This window comes from Artibeus jamaicensis, unplaced genomic scaffold (genome assembly GCF_021234435.1).
Source record: "Artibeus jamaicensis isolate MK-2021 breed Jamaican fruit bat unplaced genomic scaffold, CSHL_Jam_final contig_519, whole genome shotgun sequence".
NCBI lineage: Eukaryota > Metazoa > Chordata > Mammalia > Chiroptera > Phyllostomidae > Artibeus > Artibeus jamaicensis.
This window is the reverse complement of record NW_026521871.1, coordinates 26,241,370-26,264,741: the sequence shown is the minus strand read 5'-3', so window position 1 is coordinate 26,264,741 and position 23,372 is coordinate 26,241,370. Positions and strand designations below refer to the sequence as shown.

Genomic DNA, 23,372 nt, shown 5'->3' with positions numbered 1-23,372 from the left:
ACCACTGCCCCTCTCTGACCCCACCCACACATACAGTGTCACAACCAAGCAATTGGGTCGCCCCACCCTGTTGAACATCTAAGGCTCCGTCCCTCATACATAACAGGCACCAACAGACCAAAACATTATGGCACAAGCAGAAGAACAGCTCAAAGCCCCAGAGCCAATACTTCTAAGCGACCAAGAAATAGTCAACCTAACAGATGCACAGTTCAAAAAACTGGTGATCAGGATGCTCAAAGAACTGCTTGATTTTAGTCACAAATTAGATGAACAAATGAAGGATAAACTAAGTAAAATGAAGGGATATGCACAGGAAACCAATAGTGATGGGAAGGAAACTGAGACTCAAATCAATGGAGAGGAGCAGAAGGAAGAAAAAAATGACCAAACAGAAAAGAATGAAGAAACAAGAATTCAAAAAAAATGAGGAGAGGCTTGGGAACCTCCGGGACATCCTTAAATGTTCCAACATCCAAATTATAGGGGTACCAGAAGAGGAAGAGGAAGAGCAACAAGTGCAAAACTTATTTGAACAAATAATAAACAACTTCCCCAATCTGGCAATGGAAATAGACGTCCAGGAAGTCCAGGAAGCTCAGAGTCCCAAAGAAGTTGGACCCAAGGAGGAACACACCAAGGCACATCATCATTACATTACCCAAGAGTAAAATGAAGGAGAGAATTCTAGAAGCAGCAAGAGACAAGGGGACAGTCACCTACAAAGGAGTTCCCATCAGACTGTCAGCAGATTTCTCAAAAAAGACCTACAGGCAAGAAAGGGCTGGAAAGAAGTATTCCAACTCATGAAATCCAAAGAATTGCATCCAAGATTGCTCTATCCAGCAAAGCTTTCATTTAGAATGGAAGGGCAGATAAAGTGCCTCTCAGATAAGATCAAATTCAAGGAGTTCATCATCACCAAGCCCTTATTATATGAAATGTTAAAGGGACTTATCTAAGAAAAAGAAGATAAAAAAGATGAACAGTGAAAGGACAGCAAACTCACAGTTATTAACAACACACCTAAAACAAAAGTAAACTAAGAGGATAGCTAGATCAGGAGCAGAACCATAGAAATAGAGATCACATGGAGGATTAACAACAGGGGAGTGGGAGAAGAGAGGGGGGAGAAGGTACAGAGACTAAGTAGAATAGATGGTAGGTAGACGGGGGGAGGGCAAGAATAGTATGGGAACTATAGAATCTAAAGAACTTGTGACACATGGACATAAACTAAAGGGGCGAATGGTGGGGGAGGGGTGTGCATGGTGGAGGAGAATAAAGCGGGGGAATGGGACAACTGTAATGACATAATCAATAAAATATATTTAAAAAATTAGATTTAGAGACTGCTTTGGTCATGCCTTTGGAATTAGGCACAGGATTTAGTTCCTTGCCAAGGAAATGGGGTCCTCGGGTGCTAGAAATGTATGACATGAAACAGTTTCAGAAAACTAACCATGCTATCACCTGTGGTTAACATGTATTGAAGCATCAGCTCAAGTACATGCCTTGGGAGCTTAAATGGCTACCACATTTGCTATAATGGTAGTAATAATGACTATAGGGACAGTAATGTGAAATAGGTCTATCTATACTTGAGCACGTAAAAGAAAAAAAATGACAAGCTCAAGTCAGCTTAAGTCACAGTGTAAGAACCAGAGTGCTTCCATGATTCCACTAACAAATCTCTTCTTTCTTGTAGGTATGGGTATTGACAGTGCTGAAAATCAAGCCAAAAATTTAATTATGTAGGTTGCTGGATTACAACAGGTGAATTCAGTCTTACCAAGTTTCTCATTTGAAAATTAAGACCTTGATTAGGAAAGAATGGGGTTCTTAAATGTGGAACAGAGAAACCTGGTTGGTTCTGAAGGAAACTAACAATTTGTAACCCTTCCTTATTCCCCATATCCTCTGCTACTAACTGGAAACTTCGCATACCAGAGAAAGTAGGTTGCTTTCCAGTGTCTGTGAATACAAGCCTTCCCTGGCCTGAAAACCCTGACACTCTCTCGTGGTTAGACGGTCATTCTCCTAAAGACTTACCACAACAAGCCACTATTGCCACTACATCCATAACTAGGGTCAAATCTCTGCTTTAACATAATAGATATATACTAAGACCCAAGGAGAAATAGCTTACGCATCCAACAAAAACCCAAAGACCATGTGTGGGAGTGGATTCTACAAATATCTGGACTACTAGGGTAGAGTATAATGCTACATAAGGCCAAATTAATATGGGCTGCATTTACTAGCAATTTCAGATTAAATATCGTAGTAGTTCATGTACCTGGATAGGGCTATAATAGCTTACCTGATTGGTGCATTGAAAGTTCGATTTAAAGGTTGAGATGTAAAGCTTCCTTGGCATTGATATGGTTGAGGAAAGAATCCAATGATTTAGGAAGTTAGGAATCACTGGTTTTATGATAGGAGAATTTCATACACCTACTCTTCAACTATGCTCCACACGAGACCCCAGAAAGAAATGAGAACCACATTAATGAGGGAGGATCTACATCTATATCCTTACAAAGGTCTGTGCTTACTCTTGTTTTTAAGCCAGGTATGAGTGTAGGAAATGTAACTGTTGTGAAGAATTCCCAGGTTTTGGTGGAAATGTTATGATCCAAGGTAACAGCCCACGTAGTCATGCTTAATCATCAAAGACAAGGTGGGGACATTATTTGTTAAGGACAACAGGGATATACTGGTAATCAGAATATCTTCGCCTACAGAGATTTTTGCCAATTGCTAATCAATTACAGTGCCCCTAGGAACAAAATTGGTGGGCAGCCAACTGGACTACTGTTTGATTTATATAACAGAAAAATTCTAGATCTGATAGCCAGAAGTCTGACTTAGATTAATAGAGGAGAGTTATAGCCTTCTTACCAGTTGCCAAACCTGAGTTAGTTCACAGATCCAGAGTCTATGGAATGAAGTGGAGACCAGGTCTCCTCAAGTACTCTGCAACAAGTACATGCCATACATTTTCCTCTAATCTTTGCCCAGAGACTTGAGACCATTACTTAGTGATACTGTGCATTATCTACAGGTACTGTGCATTATTTTGGAAAAAAAAAAACAAAAAACCCAGACCTTTCATGTATTAATAGACACTGTTCCTAAACTGACCTAAATTTCTGGGGACTCAAAACACAACTGTGGTCCACCAGTAAAAGCAGGGCCTTAAAATGGTCAACTGATACATGGGTTATAACTAGAATCTGACTAAGAGTGAACCAAAATTGTCCAGGGACAAACCCTGTGGTTATTTCCCTGGTTCCTGACACACACATAACAAACATACCTGGCAACTCCAAGAAACCCACACTGACTTTGTGACCCATGGGATAAAGGGCATTAAGGCAGGAATATTTAATACGCACATAATAAACTAAAACTACTGCTACATCCTTGGGGGAACTGTAGAGTTTAACCAAAGACCTGAAAGAAGCAGAGGTGGTAAAACCTATTATATCCCCGTTAACCTCACCTGTGTGTTCACGATAGCAATCAGATGGATCCTGAAGAACTACTGATTATCATAAACTTAATTAAATGGTGACTTTTACTACAGCTGCAGGCCCCGGCACTTCATATGTACCTAATGCCTTTTTCTCCAATTAACAAGGACCACTCTAAGTAAGTTGGTTTTAACTTGAATGAACAAAAGTATACCTTCACAGTACTGCTTCAGAACTGTTAATTTTCCTGCTGTCCACTATAATATAGTTGCCTTGGTTATCTATTATCTGACATTTTTTGTCAGGAGTCTGGACACAGCCCAGCTGAATCTTCTACTTCAATGAGGGCTGCAAGAAGGTATTTTCTATACTACATTCTCAATAGGAAGCTCACATAGGAAGAATCAATCCACTTCTAAGCCCACATTATGGAAACATTTACTTCCTTGTGGTTGTTTACAGAATTCAGGTCCCTAACCTCATGCCAATTATTGGCTATAGACAACTCTCAGGGCCAAGGAACTGTCTACAGTTCCTCTCCACATGGGCTTCCCCAACATGATCATTTACTTTGTCAAGACAACAAGAGAATCCCTAGAGTAAGTCTGCTAGCAAAACAGTGGTTTCTATAACATAATGTATTATGGTAACAATGTATTTTCACTTACTATAACAAAAAATTATAAAACAGTCAAAATGGAAACAATCAACAGAAAAATGAAAACACTCCAAAATATGAAACAGTATGCATTAAACAGTCCTGCATTCACAGATCATTGACAATGGAAATAATTAATCAGTCCACTTGTATAAAATAGCTATGATTTCCATATAAGCCTAGAATAAAGTATCAAATAGAAATACATGACAATATAAAAATTATGAATATAGATAATTTTTTCTTTCTTCCTTCCATTTTTTCCTAGATTTCTGACAAAAGTTTATACACCTAAATCAAGAAGAAATAAGTGGACGACTTCCAGCCAAGATGCAGGCATAGGTGAAAACACTGTACCTCCCTGCACAACCAAATTTAAGGACAACAGTGATTTAGAAACAAAAAGACAACCAAAAGAGAGAGAAACTGAACTGTACCAAAGTCTGGCAACAATGAACCATTCCTCCAGACTGGTAAGAGGGGCGAGGTCGGCAGCCTGCAGGAAGGGGTCATGGTAAAAAAAAGTGGTGGCTGCCAGACTAACACCCAGGCACGCAGGCGGCAGTTGGCAGATCCCATGTGTGGAGTGGCAACGGAAGGACCCAGTGAGGGGGAAGGCAGCTGGTCGACCCCGGTCACACATTCACATTCAAATAAACCAGGTAAAAAAAAGAACAGTGAGACAGACTGTACAACCCAGGGCCCCATCACAGAGAAATAAAGCCTAAAAGTACCAACTGGAAAAACTTTCGGGGGTTCAGGTGCTGGCAGAGGCTCCTAGCCACACAGGAAAGGTCATTGGAGAGACCCACAGGGTCCTGGAGGGTGCACTGGCCCACCCAACCAAGAACCAGCACCAGAAGGGCCCAATTTGCTTGTGGGAAGCTGCAAAAGGGACCGAAATCCAAGAGAGAGCAGAACAAACGCCATTTCTTCCTCTCTGACCACTCCCCCAGTCATAACCCAACAACTGGGTTGGGTTGACCCGCCCTGGTGAATACCTAAGGCTTTGCCCCTCATACGTTAACAGGAGTGACAAGACCAAAACATTATGGCACAAGCAGAAGAACAGCTCAAAGTCCCAGAGCCAATACTTCTAAGTGACCAAGAAATAGCCAACCTATCAGGTGCACAGTTCAAAACACTGGTGATCAGGATACTCACATAATTGGTTGAATTTGGTCACAAATTAGATGAACGAATGAAGACTACACTAAGTGAAATGAAGCAAAATGCACAGGGAACCAATAGTGATGAGAAGGAAAGTGGGGCTCAAATCAATGGAGTGGACCAGAAGAAGGAAGAAACAACCAAACAGAAAAGAATGAAGAAACAAGAATTCAAAAAAATGAGGGGAGGCTTAGGAACCTCCAGGAGGTTCTTTAAACTTTCCAATATCTGAATTATAGGGGTACCAGAAGGGGAAGAGGAAGAGCAACAAGTGCAAGACTTACTTGAACAAATAAAAGAGAACTTCCCCAATCTGGCAAAGGAAATAGACTTCCAGGAAATCCAGAAAGCTCAGACAGTCCCAAAGAAGTTGGACTCAAGAAGGAACACACCAAGGCACATCATCATTACATTAGCCAAGATTAAAATGAAGGAGAGAATTCTAGAAGCAGCAAGAGATAAGGGGACAGTCACCTACAAAGGAGTTCCCATCAGACTGTCAGCGGATTTCTCTAAAGAGACCTTACAGGCAAGAAGAGGCTGGGAAGAAGTATTCCAAGTCATGAAATGCAAGGACCTACATCCAAGATTGCTCTATCCAACAAAGCTTTCATTTAGAATGGAAAGGTAGATAAAGTGCTTCTCAGATAAGGTCAGGTTCAAGGATTCATTACCACCAAGCCCTTATTATATGAAATGTTAAAGGGACTTATCTAAGAAAAAGAAGATAAAAAAGATGAACAGTGAAAGGACAGCAAACTTACAGTTACTAACAACCACACCTAAAACAGAAACAAACTAAGCAAACAACTAGAACAGGAACAGAACCACAGAAATGGAGATCACATGGAGGATTAGCAACAAGGGAGTGGGAGAAGGAGAGAGGGGGAAAAGGTACAGAGAATAAGTAGCATACATGTTAGATAGAAAATAGACAGGAGGAGGGCAAGAATAGTAATGGGAAATGTAGAATCTAAAGAACTTGTGACACATGGACATGAACAAAAGGGGGGGAATAAGGGGAGGAGTGTGCAGGGTGGAGGGGGATGGAGGGAAATGGGACAACTGTAATGGCATAATCAAGAAAAGATAATTTAAAATAAATAAATAAATAAATATTTTAAATATTATATATCCAAAAGGAAATCATTTGTCCACTACTCACCAAGTGCTAAGTATAGTAGTCCCTCCCTTATCCATGGTTTTGTGTTCAAAGGTTTCAGTTTCCCACAGTCCAAAAGTATTAAATGAAAATTTTCAGAAATAATTAAGTTTTAAATTAGTGTTCTTTGTAACATGATGAATTTTCTCACTGCCCCATTCTGTACCACCTGAAATGTGAATTGTCCCCCATATCCACTCTATATATGCTATCCACCCATTGGTTACTTAGTACCAGCTTCAGTTATGAGAAAGGGACATAGAAAGCAAACACTCCACAGTATACAAGCAAGTACAAGCCCATTCACATAACTTTTATCTATAATGTATTATTTCTCCTATATTGTTAGTTATTGCTGTAATCTATTACTGTGCCTAATGTATAAGATAGCTTCAACCACTAATAATAGATTATTATAAAAGTTCTGCTTAAATGTCAAATATTTCTCTTTCATTTTACTCTGGGATTGATCAATTTCTTCTGGAACTTAGGAGATGAAATAAAAATTTTTATAAACCAAATAAAAATTCTTAAAAATCTTGCCAAAGTTTAGTGACTAAAGAATAATCTACTACTGTATATAGTGTGGGGCAAAAGTGTGAAATTGCTGGCTCCACATGACCAGGAAGTACTATAATAACAGACCAATGTAAGATGTATAAATGAACATGATAGCATGAATTACTAAGAAAGACAATTGTAGTGAAAATAGAGCTGTGTTGCTGTTACCTGAACTGTTGTCACAGAGTTGGTAATAATTCTTTCAATGTTTTAAATATTTGTCTTCAACATGTCTTGTTGAGATCAAGACACCTAAATTAAAACATACTGCCTGATTCATAAACAAAGTCAGGCTATGGATATTATAGGTAAATTATTTCCTATTGTATCACCCAGAATAACCTGTCCAGTCCTGTATATCATATTCTTCTTAGTTAAAATAAAAGATATTAATAAAAATGTTGAGTTTAATATGTCAGATCTATTTAAAATGAACAGAAAAAAAAGACTTAAGCACAATCAATTTAATGTCGCCAGATGATAAAAAGTTCACAAGGAGAAACTAGCAAGAAACATACCAACACAATGACCTATTTGAGATGGGTAAAGATTAGAGTTTTAATAGGGAATATGGAGTTTTTAACTTTCTGGAGGACATGTGTTGAGGCAATCCTTTCTGGAGCCACTTAGGAGACATTCATATCGTAGCCCACTGACACTGTACACACTAAAACATCTATAAACACTAAGACCGGGCATGCCAGATCAGTTCTTGTCTTGTTTCAAGTAAGTCAGAACGGTCAAAGGACTAAAACCACTGAAAAAATACCTATTACAACTTTACATTTTTGTTCTTTATAATGAACAATAAATCCACATTTCTAACGCATGGTTATAGAGCTGCAGGGAAAAATTGAACAATTACATGGAGTGGTACAAATTTAGTCATTAATGCCATTAACAATCATTTAAAATATCTCAGATCAGCTGTCTTTCTAATTTCTTTAAAATCAATTCCAATTTTTTACCACTCTCCTTATCTGTGTGTGTGCCCACCAAAATTTTTGACTCTAGATGAAAATATACTATTTTAGACTGAAAACTCTCACCAGGAGGTAACAAATCTTTTGTTTAAAACTTAAGATGTAAGACCAAAGCCTAGCAAATACTAAGGAATTATATCAAAATATATATAATTTTCTCCAAATATATACAATTTGTAAACAATTGTAAATTTGGGTGCGCAAAAGTTCTGCTTTATACGTGACTGAAGTTAATGTATAGAATAAAAAACTGCCTGAGCACACTCAGTCCAAATTTACTGATGTGAACTAACGAACAAATTTCAAGGAATCTCATTTATACCTCAACATATCTTTATTCATGTGATGTTTCCTGTACTTCAATTCTTACTGATGATATAAACGAGGTACCTTGACCACAAGCATTAAAGTAAGTTAGGTCCCCTCTTTCAATAAAACTAGTAAAAGCACAGTATTTTGTATTTTCAAACATCTATAAACATTATAAATACACCTAAGTAGGTAAATAAAGGCCATTTATTCATGAATAAATAACAATAAAACCATTATATATAACCCTTTTTTGGGGGGGGTGTTAAAATGTGCAGCATTAGTTAAGGAGGCTAACACTCCAGCCAACAAAGTTTTGGGGCCACTCTACCCACGGGCTCACATCCAGCCTCCTTCCAGCTGGCTGGGAGAGGGGAGTCCTTGGTTTCCCCACTTTTGCGAGGCACAGCTAGCAGGCATGAAAAGCACGTTGCAGGCACAGCATATTACCCACCCCTATTCCCCATGTACCAACCAAGAGGCATTTACAGCAGGAGGCTATATATATATATTCTTTTACATATATATTCGACTATCATCACAAATATAGTGACAGTCATACATTTACTTACTGGATCTCCCCTAGGCCATCTATATAAAATGTGATACATCTGTGAATGATGCCTTTTGGGAAATTATTTAGGGGCTATCATGAAGGGAATTAGTAACTTGGATATCTAAAATATCCAAGTTAATTTAAAGCCACAAGCTTAACATCAGCAAGTACACAAAAAATAGCAAAAGCAAAGTGTTTACTAAAGCTAAACATATGAAAAAACAGTAGGTACCTTTGGAAATAACAAATAGAGGCTACAGGAAATTCTATTAGAGTATCTAACTTTCTTAAGGACTTTAGTTATAAATAACTTATAGGCAACTCAAGCTTTTATCCTAGCACTAATCAGTGACTTTTATAATTATTTTTCTGGAGAAAACAGATTATTAAATAGATTATTTTATTAAACAAAAATAAAAATACGTGCTTCGTAATTGCCTTGTAATTATCTAAAAGTAACTATAGTATGGCAAATTTGTGTTTTCCCTTCCTCAGTATGTACTAATGTGGAGAAGGAGGTACCCAGCTGTGGACTACATTATCTAGCTCACCTTAGTATAAGATAACTTTTTATCAATAGAATGTAAACACAGAGATCAAAAGCTTCTATGAAGTAGGTTGTGTTCCCCATTTCTTTCTCTTTCCATCCACTGAATGTGAACAAAACTAAGGTTCTAGGGGAAATAAGGAGCCAGAAAATGGAAAAGTGTGGATCCCTGAATATCATATCAAAGAAAGATGCCTACTGCTAATTCTGGTACTGGACAGTTACCTAACTGCAAAACTAATGTCTATCATAACAAGCCACAAATATCTGAAAATTATTTTTTATAGCATGTAGTATTCCTCTATGCACTTGCTAGAGTTGCTGGGGACAGGTTAAAATATCCACAAAGTTAATTTCGGAGAGACATTCTAATTATGTAAAAAATCAGGAACTCACTCCTAAGTAACTATTAACCTATCATTTAAGAATTTTCAAATAACTATGAAATAAAACTAGCCATTTATATCTTATGCACACACATACAAATACCTGGCAGAGAAATGCAGTTTATGCTTAGAACTTTCTTACTCTTATTCTCAAATAACATAAGAGTTTTAAGGTACTAAACTAATTATGAAACATCCTAGACCAAGTGACTGTTTAAGATATATACACAAGATGAGGCAATGTGATAGTGGAGTTTATGCAATGAAGAAGTTCAAAGGTAATCCAGCTGAATCTTAAAAGGAATCAATAATGATTTTTATAAAAACATAATCATATGTAGGAAGAAACCATAGCCTAGAAAATTGGAACATTTCTGAAGATGAAATACCTTGATTGATATCACTATTCCATTTATCCACTTAGTATTTGTGAAATTCCATTTATTTTCATTTACCTCTTACATACAATCTCCCCAGGTACAAAACAGGAAGTTGGTTTTTTTTGTTTGTTTATTTGCAGGGGGGAAGGTACTGGTATAACCTGACACAAATTCAAACTCTATCTTTTGCTTTATATCTTCTTCATATTTTATTAAATCTCAATAAATTTATTATAGTAAAAAAGTATAAAAAATTACCAAAGACAAAATATGTATGTTGTTACATAATAAAAACATATTAATAACAGCTGTAATAAAGGTGAACTGAAGAATAAATCTATGTTTCTGGACAGTCTCCTCTCAAAAAAATGTGTTTAGAAGAGTAAAATAATACGCTGTGTTATACCACCACTAAATGTGTTGTTGGCATAAGAGAGAGTAATATGGCCATTGTGGAAGGCCAAATAAAGCCAAATTCTCTTCTCATTAAGAAGACCCATGATAAAATAATAGATAGTTTAAGATGAAGAAGCTAATCTTTCCTTTGTAATGAGACAGAGTCAATCAAGTAATTTAAATTCAAGAAAGAAAAGCGCTGTTCTTCACTTAAATTCATTGAAGCCTTCAAAAGGTATTCCATCACTTTTAAATGATCCTGCGATGTCATCTTAACCTTTTATTTTGAACATAATCAAAAATTCATTCATTGGAGACCTCTTGTGTTTGCCTTTACTTTAAAAAGTGAGATTTTGTCTTTCGTCCCTGAACCAAGAAGAAGGGATATGAAAAACAGTTCTTCAAGAAAGGCTGTGACATGAAGCCAGAAAGAAAAGAAACCTTAGGATCAGAACTTGTTAGGATGGAGAGGGAGAAGTAACTGTCTTGGGCCAAGAATCAAATTTGACCCAGAAGTACCCAGACCCAAGAATTCTATCCTCTTGCCTTCCCCACTACAAACCTGGCAGTAATATATTCAATTACCCCAGTCCTTGATTCCTACTTTCTTCTACTTCCCAACTTCCTCCTGATGGTAATCAACAGAACTGCATTGCCAGCAACAGTGGCCATCAGGACCACTACAATGGCAACACTGCAGCTACTCTGTCAAATGTTTCAAAGAGGGACAGGGATGGACTTCTTATTTTTGTAGAGATAATCAGCAGGGGAACTTCACTGAAGTGTACAACAAGAATGCTATGGTAATTTGTACCTAATCCTCTTCTAAAAATAGGCAGAGCTAGCAATATCCATCTCACAAAAGGTCTTTTGAGAGGTATTCTGCTGCTGCTTCATATAGATGGTGGGCTGCTTGTAATGGACAACCAGCAAGTACCTGGCATATAGCCTGTAGCAGTCACAAAAGAGCCATGGCTATTCAGCTTCCTAGTCTGAGTTTAAAAGTACAGGTTTCCTGGCAGTGATGCTTTGGCAACAAGTGTTGTGTTATAGGTTCAGGTTCTCCTTTTCTTTTCTTTTTTTTTTTTTTATCCTCACATAAAGACATGTTTATTGACTTTTAGAGAGAAGGGAAGGGAGGGAGAGAAACACTGATGTGAGAGATTAACATCCATCAGTTGCCTCTCATATGCACCCCCACCAATGACATACTCTGCAACCAAGGCTTGTGCCCTGGCTGGAAATCTAACCTGCTGCCTTTCAGTTTACAGGATGATGCTCCAACCAAAAGTAAGCCATACTGGCAAAGTCAGATTTTCCTTTTCCACATCATGGATGCCCATCAGGTTCACCTACCAACACAGTAACATCTGGTTACACCGGTGAGCCTTCGAACACCATTTCTGTCACATTTAGGTTGTACAGGCAATCAGTGTCAACAAAGGCATGCTTGGTAGGCTTAATGAGGTCTGGCCACACTATGGCCATTCATGCATGCTTTTATCTGCAGGAATGAAGAGGTCTGGAATGAAGCAGTTCACCTCAAGAGCCCAATGCCTAGCACCAAGAGCATACTTACCTTTCCCATCCTTCCACCCATAAAACATCAACTTCTTCCTGGAACATGTGGCTGGCTGTCACCATTAGTAGGAACATTAGGCCCAGATTACCCATCCAAGTCAGAACAGAGAAATGAGAACTGGACAAGATGTAAAGATATCCACAGGGCTGGGAATAGGACCCAATTTTGCTTCCTGGGTGACAGACTACAATTATGTTACCTTAACAGCTACTTTCTTTTTAAAAGAAAAATTCAGTTGTGAGAAACATCAAAATATATAGCTTCTGAAGTTATGATTATGTACAGTTTAATAATTATTAAAGATTCACTATTTCAATTATTTGACTATCTACCTACCATCATGGAAACACCATCTATCTGTGATCTTTTACTCAGGAGAAAAATAAACTCTATCTTAAACAATTTTCAGTTTTCTACTTTTACCTTTAGCTGAAGTTTCTGTAAATGTTGTTTTATGTTAAATTACTGTTGGTGGGATTGCAAGTTGGTACGGCCACTACGGTAAACTATATAAGCTACCTCAAAAATTAAAAATAGAACTAACACATGACCCAGCCATTAAACTTCTGGGTATCTATAGAAGAAAACAAAAATACTAATTCAAACAGATATATTCACACCTATGTTCACTGTAGCATTATTTACAATAGCCTAGATATGAATGCAATCTAAATTCATCAACAAAGGGATAAACAAGGGTGTGTGTGTGTGTGTGTGTGTGTGTGTGGTAGAATATTACTCAATCATAAAAAAGAATGAAATATTGCCATTTGTGACAACACGGATGAACCCAGAGGGTATGATGCTAAGTGAATTAAGTTAGATACAGAAATACAAATATCACATAATTTCATTTAGATGTAGAATCTAAAAAAACAAAACCTACAAACTCAACAGAACAGAAACAGATTCATCAAGAATAAAGTGATAGTTGCCAGAGGGAAAGCGCAAAAAATTCAAGGGGACTAAGAGGTAAAAATTTCCAGTTGTAAGATCAATAAGTCATGGTGATGTAATGAACAACATAGGGAATAGTCAGTGTCATAATTACCAAGCAGTGTCAGATTTGTGGTAATCACTCCATGAGATATATAAACGGTGTATGCCTGAAACTAACGCCATACATTACACTTTATACCTGAAACTAGTATAATACAGCATATTAACTATACTTTAATTTTGAAATTTTAATTATTTTTCTAAAAATCAGAACATACGTTTTAATATTTTATTACATGACTTTAAATCCTTTATCCAATATCTTACACTGTAGTGGTCACAGCTATAAAAACATAGTTCTTGTATTTCTTTTTTTTTCCCTTGTCTTTTTTAAAATTTAATTATCGTTCAAGTACAGTTTTCTGTCTTTTACTCCCATCCCAGCCCACCCCCCCACAGTTCTTGCATTTCACTTATGTATCAAGTTTATTCAATATATGAATAGAATTTGCTTAGTTCTGTGAGGTTTTACTCATTTTTATTATAGTGTTTCATTCTTTCAATATTTCCTGGCCTCCTTTGTAGTAAGTTTCATTTCAGTCAATAGTACAGTTATGCACCGCTTAACTACAAGGGTATGTTCTAAAGATCCCTCTTTAGGTATTTCATTGTTCTGCAAACATTATATAGTTCATTTAAACAAACCTAGATTGTATATATTGTAATTTTATGTATATATTATACTTATGTTATTAAAGTATATATTATACTTTTATTCACTGGCAGTGCAGGTTTACACCAGCATCACCACTAACACCTGAGTAATGCACTGCATTGTGATGTTACAACAGCTATGATGTTATTAGGCAATAGGACTTTTTTAGCACCACTGTAATCTTATGGGACCACTGTCATAAATGCTGTCCATCAATGACCAAAGACATCATTATGCAGTGGGTGAATGAATATTTATTTTCTCTCTGTCTCATTAGCATTTTTTATATTACATTTACTTCTTAGGCATTCTTAAGCCATTTTAATACTTCTTGAAACTTTTAAATTTTTCAGTGAACATTCAGAAATATAAACACTTCACTCAGAAATAGTGGAGTGAAAACAGCTCAGAAATGTACACAAATCCCATACTCTCACTATATAATTGTCAGTTCAAATACAAGTTAACAGATGAGATTCTAATAAGTTCACAGGTGCTTTTTTACTCCCCTTGGTATGTAGTCAAGCTAAATCTTGGATAAGGATCCCTATGCATTTGAGAGATTTGGCACAAAATGCATTTGTTAGTTGGGAACTAGATCAATGTCATAAAACTCCATAGTTTTACCTCAAAGCAAAGTTTCCCCCTATGGAGAGAAAAAGATTGATCACGGACTCTCTCTTAAGACACCTATGTTTTACTACCTGTATTTTCAGAATTATATTTTAGATAAAGGCCATGTAAAGCCAAGAGCTGAATTAAAATCCAGTTCAAGAAGTCATTTTCTCTGCTGCCTTGTTTTAACTTTAAATACAATATTGATGCCAAAAATTTACTTTATTTAAAACAATTGTTATGAAGTACTGTTTTAACAATAAATGTATATGTGCTTCCCCCTCTTTAAATGTGGTTTTAGATTACATTTGGCTACATATAAGTCACCTGGGAGTGTCTGGTTTTTCACAACTAGATTCCCTAACTCATTTTAAGATGCTTAATGTTTCTTTCTGATTGGTGTCTCTCCATTTAAGAATGTTGAAATGGGTAACATATTTGCCAGTGGAAGGAGATATTATTTGTCAACAGTTCTGAACCTGAACTATTATTTTTTAAATAACATTTGAATACATATGGTATGAGTGGAGCACAGTTTGTTTAACCATTAACCTGTTGACAAACAGCTGGACTAATTTATTGACTATTATGAATAAAAGTATTATTAACATTTGTGTTAAAAAAAAGACACCTGTGTTTTTCCCATTCATACTTAAATGAACAAAATCAGTTTTATATTCACAGGTATCTGTCAAAAGCAAATAGAAGATGAAACTGTGTCATTAAGTATACTTAATTTATAGGCTAACTCCAATTCCTTATCCACCTAAGTTATTATCACTGCACTAAGACCAAAAGGAGTCTTCTTAGCATTAATCAACTTTGTACTGGTATATTAACAAACAGTTTATAACGATATATTAACAGACTATATGACTAGCAAGAAGGATTTCGGTTCCCATTTATGACCTGAAACACTAACAGGCAACAGTCAGGCAAGTGTAGTTTGTATTGTATCTCTTGCACCTAACCCCCAACAACTGGCTCTTAATATATTTTTGTTGAATGAATAAACTATAGTCTAGATTCTTAAGTTGACATCTGGGATACAAAATGCTAATATGAACTACAAAAATTCAGTTAAATGTTTACTAACTCATAACTACTAAAACAACAGCTAGAAATCATCTTAGATACCTTCCTGTTCCCTCATCTTTCAGATTCACTTCATAGCCTTAATATCTATAGAATTTATCACTTCCTCTTTATCCTTACTGACACTCTTTAAATTCAAACTTTTATTACTTCCCAATTAGATGAGCAAAAAAGAAGCCTTCCAACTGATCTCTCTGATTATAGCCATATACCCACAAATTGTCATTGAAATTGTTTTCAGAACAGTATTTCTAAAAATGCTAATATACTCAAGTCATTTTCTTTCTAAAATAATAATTTCACAAAAATAACTCTCTCTTAGCTCTATCTTTACTAGAGCATCTATGGTCAGCACATAGATTTCAACTTTGCATGTTCTGTTTCTACTGTAAGAAATGGCCTCTGCAGCTGCCTATCTAACTCTACCCATCTCTCAAGTCCCAGTTCAAGTTTTATCTATACAGACAAGTCTTTCCATGACCCTGTATTATAGATAGAACTAAGTGAATTCAGTGTTTCCAACCTACCCTGTATATCTCTCTGACTAAAAAATTCTATCACATTTCCCATGACACTATATTCCATGAAGGCATAACTGTGGTATCAATTCTGCACATTTAGAAACTACCTAGCACAGAATCTGGTTATATGAGGTACATGATAAAAATCTATTAAGTTAGTGAAACTGATTCTTTACAATTCTATATTGTAAAGAAAAGTCATTTCAGAAACACCCATTTATTTTTGTTTCAAACAAGATAGACAAGAAGCTTTCGATCATGCAGCTTCAACAACACTTAGTATTTTAACAACAATAGTTATTTCTTTCTGCTTCTTGTTCAGTTACAGCTGTAATCCTCCACATACAAACACTTGTCTAGTCCCATTCTTTCTATCTTCTCAGTAAGTAATGAATACAAAAAGCTAGGTGTTCAATAATTTTATGTATGTGTTTATACTTTATGTAAGTAGAACAATGTTTTATGTATCATGCATTTCTGACATTTATCCATAATGGTACCTAGAGTTCTACTTTACTCATTTTAAATGCTGTACAGAATTTAAGCATTTGAATATATTAACACTGTACTTATCAACTGTCCTGTTCATACTTATATGTATTTAGTATTTACTTTATTTTTGCTATTACAAAGAACAATAAAAATGTATGAGCCTCTTTTATAAACATACACAAAATTTTCCTTGAGAGGTAACATCTAGAAATTAAATTGTGTTTCTTCAAAATATTCTCAGTTAAGAGAAAAAGAGAAGAGTGGTTTCCACAGTGTAGATACTCACTTTGGCTAGTTGCTACTTTGTTGTCTGATTGACTCTTAGTATCTTCCAGCCATAATGTTATTTAATATGATGAGTATGAAATAGTATTTTATTCTGTTCCACCAAAAATCTTACTCATTTTTCTTTAGTACTTTCTTAATGGGTTCTTATTCCTAATGCATGTTCTAAATAGCTATTACTACTATACAGAAGGCTCTTTGTAATGTTAATTTTCTCTCTAGGAATTCTGAACACTCTCATCAGTTCCTTTTTAAAAAAATGTATTTCACTGATTATGCTATTACAGCCATCCCATTTTTTACTCCTTCATTCCCTCTACCCTGTACCTCCCTTCCCACCATCATGCCCCCACCTTAGTTCATGTCCAAAGGTCATACATACAAGTTCTTTGGCTTCTCCATTTCCTATGCTATTCATAACTTCTTCCTGTCTATTTGGTATCTTACTATTTATGCTTCTTATCCCCTATACCTTTACCCCTGTGACCCCCCCCCCAACTCCTGCTAACAGAACTCAATTTCAGTAATTCTGTTCCTGTTCTAGTTGTTCACTTAGTTTGACTTTTTTTTTTTAGGTTCAGCTGTTGATGGTTGTGAGTCTGTTGTTATTTTACTGTTCATATTTTTGATCATCTTCTTTTTCTTAGGTAAGTCCCTTTAACATTTTATATAATAAGGGCTTTGTGATGAACTCCTTTAGCTTGACTTTATCTGGGAAGCACTTTATCTTTCTTTCCATTCTAAACAATAGCTTTTCTGGATACGGTAACCTTGGATGTAGGTCCTTGCCTGTCACGACTTTGAATACTACTTTCCAGCCCCTTTTTTTTGCCTGCAAGGTTTCTTTGGAGAAATCATCTGAGAGTCCTATGGGAACTCCTTTGTAAGTAACTATGTCTTTTATCTTCCTGCTTTTAGGATTCTCTCTTTATCTTTAACCTTGGGTAATGTAATGGTGATGTGCCTTGGTGTATGCTTCCTTGGGTCCAACTTCTTTGGGGCTCTCTGAGCTTCCTGGATTTCCTGGAAGTCTATTTCCTTTGCCAGATTAGGGAACATCTCCTTCATTATTTGTTCAAACAAGTTTTCATTTTCTTGCTCTTCCTCTTCTCCTTCTGGCAACCCTATGATTTAGATGTTAGAACTTTAAAGTTGTCCCTGAGGTTCCTAAACCTCTCCTCATTTTTTTGAATTCTTGTTTTCCATTCTGTTCTGGATGAATGTTTATTTCTTCCTTTTGTTTCAAATTGTTGATCTGAGTCCCAGTTTCCTTCCCATCACTGTTGGTTCTCTGTGCACTTTCCTTTATTTCACTTTTCATAGCCTTAACTTTTTCCTCTATTTTGTAACCATACTCAACTATTTCAGCATTCTGATTACCAGTGTTTGTAACTGTGCATCTAATAGGGTGGCTATCTCTTCATTGCTGAGTTGTATTTTTCTCTGGAACTTTGACCTGTTCTTTCATTTGGGCCATATTTTTTTTCCTCAGCGCACCTGTTATGTAGTAAGGAGCCAAGTCTTAGGTATTCTCCAGGGCGGTGTAACCCACATTGCTGTGTTGTGGTACTACATGTCAGGGAGGGTTCCAAGAGGGAACAATGCCTCTTGCTGATCTCTTTGCCAGCTTTCAATCACTTCTTCCGCTACTCATAAGCAAACTAGGCCCCTCTGCTGCTGATTCCCAGATGGGTAGTTTTGTGTACACTGTAGTACCCTACTGGTCTCTCCAACAAACTGTCCCGTGAGGCTGGGAGTTTCTCCCTCTGCCTGAACCCTCAGGTCTTTTCAGTCAGAGGTTTTGCATCTTTATTTTCTCATGCTGGAACCCTGGGTTGTGCAATTTGTCTCTCTCCAGTTGATCCTCCCAGTTTATCCCATGCAAATGTGGGATTGCCTGGTCTGCCAGCCGCCAGATGTGAGCGCAATGTGGCTATGACATCTGCCACTCCATTGACTGCAGGGTTGATTCTGATGATCTAACTGGCTAGGCAGGTGCCCCCTTCCTCCTCACCAATCCATGTGCATTCCTCCCACAGCTACACACTTGGTAGAAGAGGCCGACCTTCCCAAGTAGAGTAGGACTGATCTTTCATCAAGAGTATATGAGTAGCCCTGGCTGGTATAGCTCAGTGGATTGAGCTCGGGCCTGCGAACCAGACAATCGAGGTTCGATTCCCAGTCAGGGCACATGCCTGGGTTGCAGGCCAGTTCCCTACAGGCCAGTTCCCAGCAGGGGACGCACAAAAGGCAACCATACATTGATGTTTCTCTCCCTCTCTCCTTCCCTTCCCCTCTAAAGATAAATAAATAAAATCTTTAAAAAAAAGGGAGTATACGAGTAGCTGCGCTCCCCTGAGAGAACACCCAAAAAAGTTCTCAATGCTCAATGTCCATTTCATTAGTTTTAATAGCTTATGGTCTATCTCTAAATTTCTGAAATCGATGATTTTTTATCACCTTTTATAAATGTCAGAATTTTTATATCCTATTTTCTTTTATAATGAGTACTGAATAGTAGTCAAAACTCTACTGCTTGGGAATAGGTTAAAACGTCTCTGTTAAAAATATAGGTGTAACCTATAGCTTTTGGGGAGATAACAATTACCAAGATAAGGAACTTCCCTCTTGTTCCAAATTCACCAAGAATTATTGTTCATCATGAATATCATCATACATTTTATCTAATAATTTTTCTAAACATTCTGTATCAATTTAGATAAGGACAGGTGCCTCCCACCCCCCAACATGATTATTTGGTTTAGGACAGTCAAAGACTTTCTAATGTTAAACCATCCTTGAAATCTTGAAATAAAACCTCCACGCCTTGATAATACATTGAACTCAAATGATTAATATTTTTATTTAGTTGCCCTTTTCTACCATTTCTTTTTTTATTTAATTTCCATTTCTAGTTTTATTCCTTTCTTCATAATTACTTTAAGTTTGCTGTATTTATTTTCTAGTTTCTACTGCTTTTGCTAATAAGTCATACATTTAAGATTGTATATTTATTTAAGCAGTGCTTTAGCTGGTCCCAGTATTTTCATTAACATTTACATTTCAACTCTGTATATATCTTATTTGTCACATGAATTATTTAAAAGTTCCTTTCAATACTTGTAATGTAATTTGGAAGGGGAATTTATTTTGCATATTTCAATATCACTTGCATTGTAGTAGGAGTCAGACATTCTTTGATAAAATATTTCAAGATTTTCTTTTAATCCTCAATATTCTGTAGTTATACTATACTATTAATATTTATATAATTATTTTCACTTAACTTGTTAACTTCTGAGAACAAACCCTTGAATCTGAGAAAATGTGTCTGAAAATCAATCAAATTATCTCTTTAAAAACTATGTTTTGGAACATATCCTATTCCCACTGACTTGTTCTCCTGGCATATTATGGGACCCTTCAGTCCATACCAAAGCCCTTCAATTGCTCTTTCATATTTACTTCTTTACTTCTCTATGATACATTCTAATGAATGCCAAATCCTGAATTCTCCCTTTAATGGCATCTAATGTTCTTAGTAAAAGAACATTACTAAGTAAAACTGATGTTTTACTCAGTAAAACTAATTTACTAAGTTTATCCTCCTTTTTTTTCATCTCTCTGGCATCTTAAGTATACTCATTTATTTTAAATATTCTTCCTTCTCCAAATTTTATGACTGCCTCTGCTCAGCCTTGTCACTCCACTGCAAAACTAGAGCATACAATATGGACTCAGTGCTTCCTGTTCTAATATTAAGGATTTTTAAAGACCCAGTCACCCATAAAAAGCAGACATTTCAATTCAGACACTGTTTACAAGGACTATGCCTATGCCTGTTTTCTCCCTTCCCTCAGCCCTTGATATCCCGTAAGTTTTGATATAAGTAATTATCTAACCCAGGAACCTCTTAAGTATTAAAGGAATCTCTATTAATAACTACATGAATAATATGCATAAATTAGAAGTATCAAGAGTAATCTGAGACATATAATCACCCTCAACATAAGCCTTAGTCTATGCAGTTAGCAGCAACTGTCTTCAATTTCCTTTGCAAACTCTTGGCTACGAGTAACTGCTTCTCTATCCTAACCTTGTTCATTCCTTGTTAGTTTTTCTTATATAAAAACCACAGAAAATGTTCATTTCTAAACCATGTTTGCTTATATTATCTTTTAAATATTTTATCTATTATTACTTTACATTTGAAATATGGAGGTAGTAAACAGTAAAATTAATATGCCACACCTTCAATAAAAGACCTTTATCAGTTTTTAAAACATGCATTCCTGTTGCTCAAAGACACTTTCAGGAATTTATGTTACAAATACATTATTCCCAAACGTAAATTTCAGATGAACATATAAAAAATATTCAAAGAAGGACTATTTTAAATAAAATATTACTATTCTAAAGTAGTTATCTTACATATACTGCATTTTGAAGAATAAAGCAGATCAAATACAAACTGGTAAATAAAGAATGACCCAGTTAGAGAGTAGTGCAGAAATATGTAAAAATATACAGTAAATTTATAGGAAGAAAAAGACCCCAGTAGAATGTTGAGTGAAAGAAATTACAGAAATTTACAGATTAATTTGAAGATACTTAGGAGATAAAATATAATATAAAGTAAAATATAATATTTTAATATAAAATATATTTTACATAATATAATCTATTGTTACTTTTATATATTTATATGTGAATACAGAATATAGAGTATACAGTATACAATATATATTATGTACAATTATATATAACAAATATAATATAAAAATAAAACAAAGTAAAACCATGTTCAGAACACACATATAGAGAAAAAGTGAAAAAATGTTGAAAAAGTGAGTTTAAAGCTCTTTATGAAAAGCACTAGAGGGTTGACTACTAATCTTTACCTTTCATAAAACATGGATTCAAAATAATTTAAGCAGAGAGTAATTATATAAAACAGCATTAGGGAAAATTGATCTGAATGAAGAATATAGAAAGAACATAGTAGACAAAAAGAAAGAGCTTATATTATTCACTCTTTTCTTTCAAATATAGATGAAATTTTGTTCATATTAAATAAAAGCTGATATTGAGCTTTAACATAATATGCATTAAAACTATATTTACATAAGCAAATACCTACTAAAATAAGGTTTTATACTGAAAAAATGTTGTATTAAAATAGGCTTCCTTCATTTTTCTGCTTGTATCTCCAATACGATAAGGTAGATCTCGAAAATAAGTATTTTTGTAGCTTGTTAACAATTTTCCTATTAAAGTGTAACTGTCATGCTTAATAGCTAAAAGTTACTTAATCTATTTTTAAATTACACTTACATAATTTACAGGTTGCTCATTGCTTTAGATAACTGAGAATTCAATATTTCTTTTACCATCTACCATCATGTCACTACTCTATCACCTCCTTCCCACACCAGTTCCAAACCTGTGAACACATCAATCTGATAACAATACATAAAAAGCGTAAATGCTCAACTCTTAAGGAATTCAAAAGGCAATTCAGGTAGAAAACAAAGAAAGTTTGCTAAAAAATAAAAAAGTTGCTTGCTTTTAGTTCTAAAAGTAAATCTGTTTTATAAATTATCTAAGTTTCTAACTCAAATATACGAGTTGAAAAATAAAAATGCAAATTAAAATATACCATTTTCACCCATGTAACTAGAAAATTTTAAATATAAAATATCCCATTGCTAGGCACACTTCTGGTGAAATATAAACTCATACAGTTTTGGGGTGAGTAGTATGATATTTATGCATCACACAGTTGAATACCTTTTAATGAAATAGTTTCACCTCTAGTATTTCAAAATGAATACAAATGTGCTCTGACAGAAGAGCTGATGATATTTGTTGAGTGAATAAAGAGAAAGATAAGAGAGTAAAAATGTTATAAAAGGCTACATACACAACATAACCATGAAACATTAATTATTATTATTCCTAATTCATTAATTAGGAATGCTTTTTATACACTTTCTTCTTTCACTGCACGCATTACCTGTATTAAGACACATTCTAAAAAATGTATCATTAAGGCAATAAATATTCTCCTAAGCAGCTTCTATTATATGTAAGTCATTTTACTCAGCACAATGTACTCTACAGTGTATCTTACTATTAAACAAAATGCCTTTCCCTAACACTACAAAACACCCAAACCAAAACCTTTAAGGATAAACTTCTTGAATACATAATCAACAAGAGTATGTAAAATATCAATATATACACTAACAGGTCCCACGTAGGTCATTGACTGTATTGCTTGATAAATGAGAAAAAAAAAAGAAAGAAAGGGGGGAAAAAAAACACTTAAAATTTACCTGCATTGCACTTTTCCCCAGTTTCACCACTTCAAATAATGTGACAGGCTCCCCTTCACCATTCTGTTGAGGGTGCCCATTAGCTCTTCCACGGCCTGTTCCTCTAATTCCAGCTTCAATTCTACTTTTCTCTCCTGGAGATTTTCGTGGTTTCTTATTTGTAGACTGAGTAAAAGCATAAAGAAAAAAATAAATGTAGGCAT

The 23,372-nt window shown here is 35.5% G+C and overlaps 1 protein-coding gene across 3 annotated transcripts in view; it reads right to left on the bottom strand.

Moving 5' to 3' along the window:
- STAG1 (stromal antigen 1) overlaps positions 1–23,372 on the bottom strand; it is a 388,204-nt gene that overhangs the window by 237,047 nt on the left and 127,785 nt on the right. For all 3 annotated transcript variants that reach the window (XM_053669339.1, XM_053669338.1, XM_053669340.1), the window contains one exon: positions 23,170–23,334. In XM_053669339.1, coding sequence (XP_053525314.1) covers positions 23,170–23,334 — 165 coding nt within the window. The remainder of the gene's footprint in view (positions 1–23,169; positions 23,335–23,372) is intronic.